This window comes from Oncorhynchus nerka, linkage group LG10, assembly GCF_034236695.1.
Source record: "Oncorhynchus nerka isolate Pitt River linkage group LG10, Oner_Uvic_2.0, whole genome shotgun sequence".
Taxonomy (NCBI): domain Eukaryota; kingdom Metazoa; phylum Chordata; class Actinopteri; order Salmoniformes; family Salmonidae; genus Oncorhynchus; species Oncorhynchus nerka.
Window position 1 is genome coordinate 95,431,444 of NC_088405.1, and position 12,109 is coordinate 95,443,552.

Consider the following 12,109-nt stretch of genomic DNA (forward strand, 5'->3'; position numbering starts at 1 on the left):
GTCCTGTGAAACAGGTCAGGGTTCTATGGCCACATGCAGAACAGCAGAACTGGATTGGCAGCATGACTGGGTGCAACGGGGACAAGAACAGCCAGGAGTCTTTAGGCCAGGTAGTCCTGAGGCATGGTCCTAGGGCTCAGGTCCTCCGGCTAATCTGACTTTGAATCTGCAACAGAACATGTCAACAAGGTACTTCTGAATTCTGACACCATGAATTGAAATAGATTTCACCTCGTTATAGTTGGCAGGAAATTGTAAGGGATTAAATATTAGACCACTGGCTAAAGAAGTAGAGGATCTGGTCAAATAAGTGTATGTTGCTAATATCATCTAGGTAGCAGAAAACTAGCCTATTCGTGGCACATTGTAAATGTCATCGACTGTGTCATCGACTGACAGATTGCTATACCATATGATGTGGTTAGCTGATACGCACAAATCCCTATCCAGGCGTTTTAAGATCTAGCAGGCGTCAGCAACGCCTGGGCAGAGGAGCTAACCAGTGCAGCTAACCACCATGATGTGGTTAGCAGATACTTATGCCGCGTTCACGTGCTAGGAAGCTCTGAAATGTTCTGCTGCGTTCACGTGCTAGGAAGCTCTGAAATGTTCTGCCGCGTTCACGTGCTAGGAAGCTCTGAAATGTTCTGCCGCGTTCACGTGCTAGGAAGCTCTGAAATGTTCTTCTGCGTTCACGTGCTAGTCGGAACTAGATGACAGCTTCGCACACTCTTAGCATTCTCACAACCAGCTTTGACTGGAATGCTTTTCCAACAGTCTTGAAGGAGTTCCCACATATGCTGAGCACTTGTTTGTTGCTTTTCCTTCACTCTGTGGTCCAACTCATCCCAAACCATCTCAATTGGGTTGAGGTCAGGTGATTGTGGAGGCCAGGTCATCTGATGCAGCACTCCATCACTCTCCTTATTGGTCAAATAGCCCTTACACAGCCTGGAGATGTGTTTTGGGTCATTGTCAGTATTTCTGAAACCTCCTAAATTGGGTGGAATTTGTTTCAGTTTCTATCACATTACTTCTCCAAAGACAAGTTCAGTTTGTACTTTTCTGGCAGCTTCCAGGACATCCAGCAATCTGTCACTTACTTTGCACATTCACCTACTGCAAATCTAAAATTCCAGTGTTTTTAATTGCTATATTGTATTTACTTCGCCACTGTGGCCTTTTTATTGCCTTTGCCTCCCTTATCTCACCTCATTTGCTCACATTGTATACAGACTTGTTTTTCTACTGTATTATTGACTGTATGTTTGTTTTACTCCATGTGTAACTCTGTGTTGTTTTGTGTGTCCAACTGCTTTGCTTTATCTTGGCCAGGTCGCAGTTGTAAATGAGAACTTGTTCTCAACTTGCCTACCTGGTTAAATAAAGGTAAAATAAATAAATTAATTGTCATGTTGAAAAACGAATTACATTCCCACTAAACACAAACCAGATGGGATGGCGTTTCGCTGCGTAGCCATGCTGGTTAAGTGTGCCTTGAATTCACGGCGGTTGGAACCAAAAATCTCAAATTTGGACTTGAGGACAGATTTCCAACGGTTTAATGTCCATTGCTCGTGTTTCTTGGCCCAAGCAAGACTTCTTATTGATGTCCTTTAGGAGTTTTGCTGTTTTTGTAGCAATTGGACCATGAAGGCCTGATTCACACTCTCCTCTGAACAGTTGATGTTGAGATGTGTCTGTTACTTGAACTCTGAAACATTTATTTGGGCTTCAATTTCTGAGGTGCAGTTAACTCTAATGAACTTATCCTCTGCAGCATTAGGTAACTCTGGGTCTTCCTTCCTGTGGTGGTCCTCATGAGAGCCAATTTCATCATAGCGCTTGATGGTTTTTGCGACTGCAGGTCCTAATCCAGGCACTTGTCATCTCCCGTCTGGATTCCTGCAACTCGCTGTTGGCTGGGCTCCCTGCCTGTGCCATTAAACCCCTACAACTCATCCAGAACGCCGCAGCCCGTCTGGTGTTCAACCTTCCCAAGTTCTCTCACGTCACCCCGCTCCTCCGCTCTCTCCACTGGCTTCCAGTTGAAGCCCGCATCCGCTACAAGACCATGGTGCTTGCCTACGGAGCTGTGAGGGGAACGGCACCTCAGTACCTCCAGGCTCTGATCAGGCCCTACACCCAAACAAGGGCACTGCGTTCATCCACCTCTGGCCTGCTCGCCTCCCTACCACTGAGGAAGTACAGTTCCCGCTCAGCCCAGTCAAAACTGTTCGCTGCTCTGGCCCCCCAATGGTGGAACAAACTCCCTCACGACGCCAGGACAGCGGAGTCAATCACCACCTTCCGGAGACACCTGAAACCCCACCTCTTTAAGGAATACCTAGGATAGGATAAAGTAATCCCTCTCACCCCCCTTAAAAGATTTAGATGCACTACTGTTCCACTGGATGTCATAAGGTGAATGCACCAATTTGTAAGTCGCTCTGGATAAGAGCGTCTGCTAAATGACTTAAATGTAAATGTAAAAAAGAAACTCATAGTTCTTGACATTTTCCTGATTGACCGACCTTCGTGTCTTAAAGTAAATAGGGCTATCTTCTCTATACCACCCCTACCTTGTCACAACACAACTGATTGACTCAAACGCATTAAGAAGGAAAGAAATTCAAAAAATTTACTTTTAACAAGGCACACCTGTTCATTGAAATTAATTCCAGGTGACTACCTCATGAAGCTGGTTGAGAGAATGCCAAGAATGTGAAAAGCTGCTGTCAAGGCAAAGGGTGGCTACTTTGAAGAATCTCAAATCTAAAATATATTTTGATTTGTTTAACATTTTTTTTGGTTACTACATGATTCCATGTGTTTTTCCATAGTTTGATGTCTTCACTGTTATTCTACAATGTAGAAAATAGTACAAAATAAAGAAACACCCTGAAATTACTAGGTGTGTCCAAACTTTTGACAAGTACAGAATATGACTAAAACATGTACATAAAAACAATACTTGTCACGTAGAGTACACTTGTATTTTTATATCACTCAAGTCGAATTAAATTGTGGTCAATATTGAGAGATAGAGGTATACTCCAGCAATGTTTTGCACTGTAATCCATTGGAGCGGGCTGTAGGTTTGCCACCCAGCTGGGAATGAACTGCTTCTTAGACGTAACGAAATATGGCGTTATTGATAACAACCTATTGCGCGCACATCTTTGCGTGGTTACGCCCCTCCATCGTACGTGCGCGCACCCTTCTATCGCGTGGTGGTGATCATCCATATTGCTGCTAGTGGTGGAGATTATCTTGTAATTTTAAAGTCTTTCGGACGCTTTTTATATGTTTTAATTCAACACAAACCACTCTGCGTCTTAGACTGAAGGCTATTTGGTCTAGGGGTGGAGTGGAGTAACGATAGAAACGAGTTTACTCGAGGAATACTGAACATTTACCATTCTTGAGTTGAAGGCGAATTTGGGGATATCGTGAGGAAAAGGGGAAATGGCCACTCAGGTGGAGACTCTCCTACCCAACAATCCTCTTATCAAAGAAGAGGAGCATGGGCATGCGAGCAAGACGATACAACACGGAGAGGACTGTCTGGAAAAGGGGGCCAAGCAGACGGGTGTTGCCGACGACGGTAGCAATATGAAAGCAGACAACTCGGAACTGGGGGGGGTGGCGATGAAGGAGCAAAACTCCAAACAGGCAAAAGAAGAGAGTAACAATCAAGAGAAAGACATCCTGGATCAAGAAAAGCACACGACCGGACAAACGGAAGACTATGTGAAATGTAGCAAAAAGGAGTTTGCTGAAGCACCCCCGCCCAAGGTGAACCCATGGACTCAGAAAATGAATGCGGTGACCGTGGTCAACGTGAATGGACAAGCACATCATGGTTTGTATTCCTCCCGTAACACGTTTTTTGTGTGTGTGGTGACTACTGCGTTTATGGTGCATTCACTAGAGCCACTTAATAAATGCCAAGCATGATCTGCTGTCAGATATGATAGTGGGGAGTTCCTCGCAGGATAATGCTGCATTGCAAGCTTGCTCGTATCTAGTAGACTGCTCTAACTAGCTATATATAGAGCAAGGCCCCAAACTATTTCTGGAATAGTGGATTGTAAAAGCTTCTTCTAAGATCTAATTGGAGTTGACGTTCCAAGCATGGTACTCGTCTCTTTCAGAAGATCGCCTACTTAGTACATTTTTGTGCAAATGCAATAACAAACGTTGAGCTTTTTGTGTGTGTGTGTGTGTGCTTAGCGTCAGGCCTCAGTCGGGTACAAGTTGAACCAAGTGAGGTTTCATGTGTCGTGATATTTTAACACCATCGTTACACTTACTAGACGCATGGGCGTCATTTTTATTTTGCACAACTCGGTCTCTTTTGTGCTAGTTGCCGATGAAGTGACTTGCGAACTAATTTAACTCGTTAACATGGTTGTAATAGACGAAGTCTGAACTGAAGCAGCAATGCGAATGACTAACTTACCATTGTCACGGGTGACACGCGTTTTAGGTTTGAACTTTTACTGTTTAAACGCCAGGTATAGCATAGCCATTTCTAACTAGGCACTATTTTTGTCCAGGTTTGTGAAGCACTGTTTAGTGTCATACTACCACTTTAGATAATTGAAGCTCATGTTTTCAGTTGATAAATATTAGCCTAGCACGCTGAAAGTGTGTGCCGATGGCTAACAATAGCGACTAGGCCAAGGTAGCTAATCCTCATGTTGGAGCTAACAGACAGCTACCGGAATCCAAATCCACGTTATTTATAAACACTACATGTTTGACACATTGCAACAATATATATTGATGTATAATGCAAAACCCCTGAAACAATTTGCGCAGTTTTATTTAACTCTTAACATGTTAAAACAAATAGCTAGGTTTATTGCAACGTCACGTGTCCTCTCCACGTGTTCCCTTCCACTAAATGCAAAGGAACAATAGTTGTATTTAAAACCAAAAGAAGAATGTAGCTGGCGATGTTTATTACGAATTTATAACTATTTTAATTGGTGTCTCGTAGAACATGCCAAGTTGTGTGTTAAATTTAGACTGTCATTACGGGTAGATAACTGGCTCTTGAATTGTAAATGATTCATCCATCTCATGATCACATGCTAGCTTGGAGCTAGCCACTAAACTAGCTAGCCCTTTGCTATGCTAGCCACTTAGCTAGATATAAACGTGGACAAGCCAATTTGGTTGCTTGTGGTACTTGTCGCCAAAGACGACCAGTCGGATCCGCTCGATAAAGAATATGTAGGAAGTACGTCGTTTTAATCACTAGTTAGTTAGCCGAAGTCACCACATGCGTTTGACACCGATATTGGGAGGAGACCGGTGCAAAAAATGTGTGTATCCCAGAATTCCTCAGTAGTTATGTCAAGACAACGTGGTCCGCTCAGCCATGTGATTTTTTTTCTTCTCTATCGTCGATTTATAACGGTGATAACTAATGCTTGGTACATTCTAACAGCAGATCACGTCAAAGTGTGGTCGTTGTCATATTATTTAGGGGGCTTTTGTTTGCTTGGCTTTTGCGGTAATGACAAAACGGGCGTAAACAATGCAACTAGGCCTCACTACTCAGACGCTCTCCCCTCCCCCACGCACAGCCAGCTAGCTAGCAACTAGCCAGTGTTGCTAGTATCATCAAGTCTGCCACATGTTGTTTTGATACACGGCGAAATGTTATGCATAACTGTGAAATCTAATGTGAATTGATTCAAACACCGTTTTCTTAATCACCAAAACTGTAATTCAGTGTAAGATTTTAATTTATTACCGCTTACAGATGCTTACTTGTTGCCATATTCTCACCAAGTTGAATAAGTACAGGAAGGAAGGGAGGGACTGAAGCACGTTTTGAAGAGTTAAACTGACCATATTTTATTTTTGTCAAATCTCATCTTGGATATTTTACTTGAGTCTAGTATGTATGTATTATAAGGGCTCAGACACCAATAGAGATTTATTACACCAATTTTCTTTACAGTTATTTTTTTACATTGTGTGTAAAAAGTCGGCAGTCAGACATTTACATTGGGTGTAGAGGTCGACCATTATGATTTTTCAACGCCGATACCGATTATTGGAGGACCATAAAGCCGATTCCAATTAATCGGCCAATTTAAATTTCTTTCTAATAATGACAATTACAACAATACTGAATGAACACTTAACTTAAAAATCAATTTAGCATAAAGTAAATAATGAAACATGTTCAATTTGGTTTAAATAATGCAAAAACAAAGTGTTGGAGAAGAAAGTAAAAGTGCAATATGTGCCATGTAAAAAAAAATGCTGACGTTTAAGTTCCTTGCTCAGAACATGAGAACATATGAAAGCAGGTGGTTCCTTTTTAACATGAGTCTTCAATATTCCCAGGTGAGAAGTTTTAGGTTGTAGTTATTATAGGAATTATAGGACTATTTCTCTCTATACCAATTTGTATTTCATTAACCTTTGACTATTGGATGTTCTTATAGGCACTTTAGTATTGCCAGTGTAACAGTATAGCTTCCGTCCCTCTCCTCGCTCCTCCTTGGGCTCGAACCAGCAACACAGCGACAATTAGTGCGCGCTAACTAGCTAGCCATTTCACTTCGGTTACACGTGCCTCATCTCGGGAGTTGATAGGCTTGAAGTCATAAACAGCGCAATGCTTGACGCACAACGAAGAGCTGCTGGCAAAATGCACACAAGTGCTGTTTGAATGAATGTTTACGCGCCTGCTTCTGCCTACCACCGCTCAGTCAGATACTTGTATGCTCAGTCAGATTATATGCAACGCAGGACACGCTAGATAATATCTAGTAATATCATCAACCATGTGTAGTTAACTAGTGATTATGATTGATTGTTTTTTATAAGATAAGTTTAATGCTAGCTAGCAACTTACCTTGGCTTACTGCATTCGCGTAACAGGCAGCCTCCTTGTGGAGTGCAACAAGAGGGGCAGGTCGTTATTGCATTGGACTAGTCAAGGTTGCAAGATTGGATCCCCCGAGCTGACAAGGTGAAAATCTGTCGTTCTGCCCCTGAACAAGGCAGTTAACCCACTGTTCCTAGGCCGTCATTGAAAATAAGAATGTGTTCTTAACTGACTTGCCTCGTTAAATAAAGATTAAATAGAGGTGTAAAAAAAAAAAACGGGGCCCAAAAATTCAGATTGTTATGGAAAATTGAAATCGGCCATTCCGATTAATCGGTCAACCTCTAATTGGGTGGTTCCTAAAACACAGCGTACTGAATGATTGGCCGACCAGATCAGGACTCTCCAACCCTGTTCCTATCGAGCTTAAAGCCAATTTGTGCTTGATCCGGAAAGGTGGTCAGAGGATCCGTATTGTAGGTGTGGCTCCGGAAGCATGCAGGGGTCAAATTGAACTCTGCATCGCTGTGCGCCTTCCAAATTTTGTACCAATGCGCGGAGGGCTCTGTATAGCTCCTGCATTGACACGATTGGTTGATGGTGTGGGGAGGGGGGGGATCATGTGTAAACTCAATCTCACTTCCTTGACAAGATCTTTGAGTGCCCTGACTTATGCAGAGGCTCTATCACCGGAAGTGCTGCACGGCCAATGCAGGTGTCTGATTGACCATGCAGCGCCTTTTACTGTCCTGTGGGGTTTTACCGCCAACCCTAATCTAGCGCACCGGATTCTAATAATTATATGGTTTATAAACTGATCCAAGTTCGTGCTCCAACTGTGGTTGGCGTGAAAAACCTACAGGAGGGTAAAGCTGACCCGGAATCAGTTTGGTGTCCTGATCTAAATTCGGTGCGCGGTGTGTGGAAGCCTCAAGTTTTTGAGGACTTGTTTTGGCGACTCGGGTCAGGAATGACTGTCGGCATTTCTTTAGTGCTCTGGAACCTTCAAACAAGTGAAAATCGAGGCACTTTTAATTGCATTCGTACTAGTACAGGGCTCTCCAACCATGTTCCTGGAGTCTTTGTAGAAACCCTCAGATGGTTCCTCAGACTTAGTATGCGAAGGCTTCGATTTGAACCCCAGTTTAAATCTAAAACACATTTTTATTTATTTTTATCTTTATTTATCTAGGCAAGTCAGTTAAGAACAATTTCTTATTTACAATGACAGCCAAACCCGGGGCCAATCATGCACCGCAATCACGGCTGGATGTGACGCAGCCTGGAATCGAACCAGGTACTGCAGTGACTGAGATGCAGTGTCTTAGACCACTGCGCCACCGGGGAGCCCAAGTGGTAGTAGTCAGGTCAAAATTAGCACGATGACGGTCTCTTTAGTGTCTGCGTTCTCACCTGTCTGTCTCCACTTTAGTGTCTTTGTTTTCACCCACGAGAGGAGGCTCTTTGTTGTTGCCCTGAAACAGAAGGCTACTAGTGAATTGTCCTGAGCCTTTGTAGTTTCAAAGGTGTCAGGACTCTGCTGGGGGTCACAACCTGGTAGTGTAGATGGCTAATGTGGAATCACAGTGCAGGACATCTTTATTCATGGACGATGAATGAGAGTTAAGGCAGCTAACCTGTGGGTTTTACCTTAGTTCGGCTGGTGGCTAACCTGTGGGTTTTTACCTTCAGTTCGGCTGGTGGCTAACCTGTGGGTTTTTACCTTCAGTTCGGCTGCTGGCTAACCTGTGGGTTTTTACCTTCAGTTCGGCTGGCGGCTATAACCTGTGGGTTTTACCTTCAGTTCGGCTGGTGGCTAACCTGTGGGTTTTACCTTCAGTTCGGCTGGCGGCTAACCGAACAAGTGTGCTCGCACAAGTACCGTCCCAGGCAACAAAAAAAAAACGAAGTCGTCTGTTCTTTCGACCAGTCGATTTAAGTCTACATTTTAAAATGTGTATTTTTCCATATAGACACCCTATGTGTTTTAGTGAAATCGACTATACAGGCATTTAGCTCACTGATGACTCGAGGGAACCAGAGATCAAGATAACCAGATGAAAAACTAACCTGTCCCGACCGCCCTCCTCTACTGGCTTTCACAGACTCTGCCGTTGCTCTCCAGAAGTTGCCGGTAATGGCCCACGGGAGGAATTGGCAAACTCTCATGTGGGGAATACCAGTTTTTCTTATCACTTCTACCGATCTGCGTGCCAGTTATGGTTTTCATATGCACATTGATGTGGAACAGTTTCATTTACATCTTTGTATTTCATAATAATTGTCATGTGGCTAATCATGTGGTTAACCTAAAAAGCAACTTTTATTGCCATTGCCAACTATGTACAAACAGCCTTTAAAGCCAACAAATAAAAACAATGCAGTCTGCAGGTAGAACATTTCCTGATTTAAAAAAATAATAATAAATGTCCTATAAATCATATTGGCCAAGCGTGGCCCATCTGCAATGAACTTGAAACATTGTATCAACTAATAACTTGGGTCCAGCCTGAAGCTACTTAAAACAATGTATAAAATATTCTGGGCCCTCAGAGAGTTTACCGCGCCATTGTGCATGTAGGCCTATTGTCTGACTTTACACCAGATCAGAGTATGATATTTTTCCCTTTCACGTTGAGTGGTTATCAAAAGGGGGAGAGCTGGAAAGATTTTTCAAAACACTATAAGATCCCCAAATGGGAACATTTCTATGCCTACTTCTATGTGTACTCAGGCCTGGAAGCCAATAGGCCTACTTCTATGTGTACTCAGGCCTGGTAGCCTATAGGCTTACTTCTATGTGTACTCAGGCCTGGTAGCCTATAGGCTTACTTCTATGTGTACTCAGGCCTGGTAGCCTATAGGCTTACTTCTATGTGTACTCAGGCCTGGTAGCCTATAGGCTTACTTCTATGTGTACTCAGGCCTGGTAGCCTATAGGCCTACTTCTATGTGTAATCAGGTGCGTGTCCTTACTCAACATTGACAGGAGCGGTCCAAACTCGAGGTCGACCGATTATTGGAGGACCAAAAAAAGGCCGATACCGATTAATCGGACGATTTTAAAAAAAATATATTTTTTACACATTTATTTGTAATAATGACAATTACAACAATACTGAATGAACACTTATTTTAACTTAATATAATACTTCAATAAAATCAATTTAGCCTCAAATAAATAATGAAATATGTTCAATTTGGTTTAAATAATGTAAAAACAAAGTGTTGGAGAAGAAAGTAAATGTGCAATATGTGCTATGTAAGAAAGCTAACGTTTAAGTTCCTTGCTCAGAACATGAGAACATATGAAAGCTGGTGGTTCCTTTTAACATGAGTCTTCAATATTCCCAGGTGAGAAGTTTTAGGTTGTAGTTATTATAGGACTATTTCTCTCTATACCATTTGTATTTCATTAACCTTTGACTATTGGATGTTCTTATAGGCACTTTAGTATTGCCAGTGTAACAGTATAGCTTCCGTCCCTCTCCTCGCTCCTCTCTGGGCTCGAACAACTACTCCAAGCCTCAGATATGAGTGACGTTTGAAACGCTATTAGCGCGCACCCCGCTAACTAGCTAGCCATTTCACAATATCAACGCTGTGCGTTACAGGGAAGACATCCTCCTACCTCACGTGGCACCCTTCCTGCAGTCTCATCCTGACATGACCCTCCAGCATGACAATGCCACCAGCCATTCTGCTCATTCTGTGTGTGATTTCCTGCAAGACAGGAATGTCAGTGTTCTGCATTGGCCAGCGAAGAGCCCGGATCTCAAACCCGTTGAGCACTTCTGGGACCTGTTTGATCGGAGGGTGAGGGCTAGGGCCCCCCCCCCCAGAAATATCCGGGAACTTGCAGGTGCCTTGGTGGAAGAGTGGGGTAACATCTCACAGCAAGAACTGGCTAATCTGGTGCAGTCCATGAGGAGGAGATGCACTGCAGTACCTAATGCAGCTGGTGGCCACACCAGATACTGACTGCTACTTTTGATTTTGACCCTCCCCCTTTGTTCAGGAACACATTATTCCATTTCTGTTCGTCGCATGTCTGTGCAACTTGTTCAGTTTATGTCTCAGTTATTGAATCTGGTTATGTTCATGCAAATATTTACACATGTTAAGTTTGCAGAAAAGAAACGCAGTTGACAGTGAGAGGAAGTTTTATTTTTTTTTGTTACTGGGTTTATATACATATTTACTACTGCTCGACTAAAAATCTTGTTCGACCTGCAGCCTATCGACCAGTCGAATAATTGGGGTGAGCCCAAGTACTCCCTTAACCTCTCTGGGACATGTGGGACGGTAGCGTCCCAACTGGCCAACATCCAGTGAAAATGCAGAGCGCCAAATTCAAATAAATTACTATAAAATTAAACTTCCATGAAATCACACATTCAAATACAAATATACCAAATTAAAGCTACACTTGTTGTGAATCCAGCCAACGTGTCAGATTTCAAAAATGCTTTTACGGCGAAGGAAAACGATGCTATTATCTGAGGATAGCACCCAAGCAAACACAGACCTTCATCACAAAACACAGAAATAAAGATATAATTCATGCCTTAACTTTGACAAGCTTCTTCTGTTGGCACTCCAATATGTCCCATAAACATCAAAAATTGTCCTTTTGTTCAATTAATTCCATCGATATATATCCAAAATGTCTATTTATTTGGCGCGTTTGATCCAGAAAAACACTGGTTCTAACTCTCGCAACATGACTACCAAAGTTACCTGTAAGCTTTGTCCAAACATTTCAAACTACTTCTGTAATACAACTTCAGGCATTTTGTAACGTAAATAATCGATAAAATTGAAGACCGGATGATCTGTGTTCAATACCTGAGGAAAACAAAGTGTAGCTAGCTTTCAGGTCACGTGCCTCTGACAGAGTACACTTCCCTCGAGCCTCATTCTGAATCGTGTTACTTCATTTCTCAAAGGAAAAACCTCAACCAATTTCTAAAGACTGGTGACATCCGGTGGAAGCAATAGGAACTGCAAGAAGGTCCCTTAGAAATCTGGATTCCCAATGAAAACCCATTGAAAAGAGTGACTCAAAATAATCTGAACGGTTTGTCCTCTGGGTTTCGCCTGCCAAATAAGTTCTGTTATACTCACAGACATGGTTCAAATAGTTTTAGAAACTTCAGTGTTTTCTATCCAAATCTACTAACAATATGTACATCTTAGCTTCTGGGCCTGAGTAGCAGGCAGTTTAATTTGGGCACGCTTTTCATCCAA

General features: G+C 42.6%; 1 protein-coding gene across 6 annotated transcripts in view; it reads left to right on the forward strand.

The window, feature by feature from the left end:
- Nucleotides 1–3,203: 3,203 nt before the first annotated feature.
- The window catches only part of larp1 (La ribonucleoprotein 1, translational regulator), a 62,895-nt gene continuing 53,989 nt past the window's right edge, over nucleotides 3,204–12,109 (forward strand). For all 6 annotated transcript variants that reach the window (XM_065023968.1, XM_065023970.1, XM_065023971.1 and 3 more), the window contains exon 1: nucleotides 3,204–3,865. In XM_065023968.1, the coding sequence (XP_064880040.1) occupies nucleotides 3,469–3,865 (397 nt within the window). In that variant the 5' untranslated portion in view covers nucleotides 3,204–3,468. The remainder of the gene's footprint in view (nucleotides 3,866–12,109) is intronic.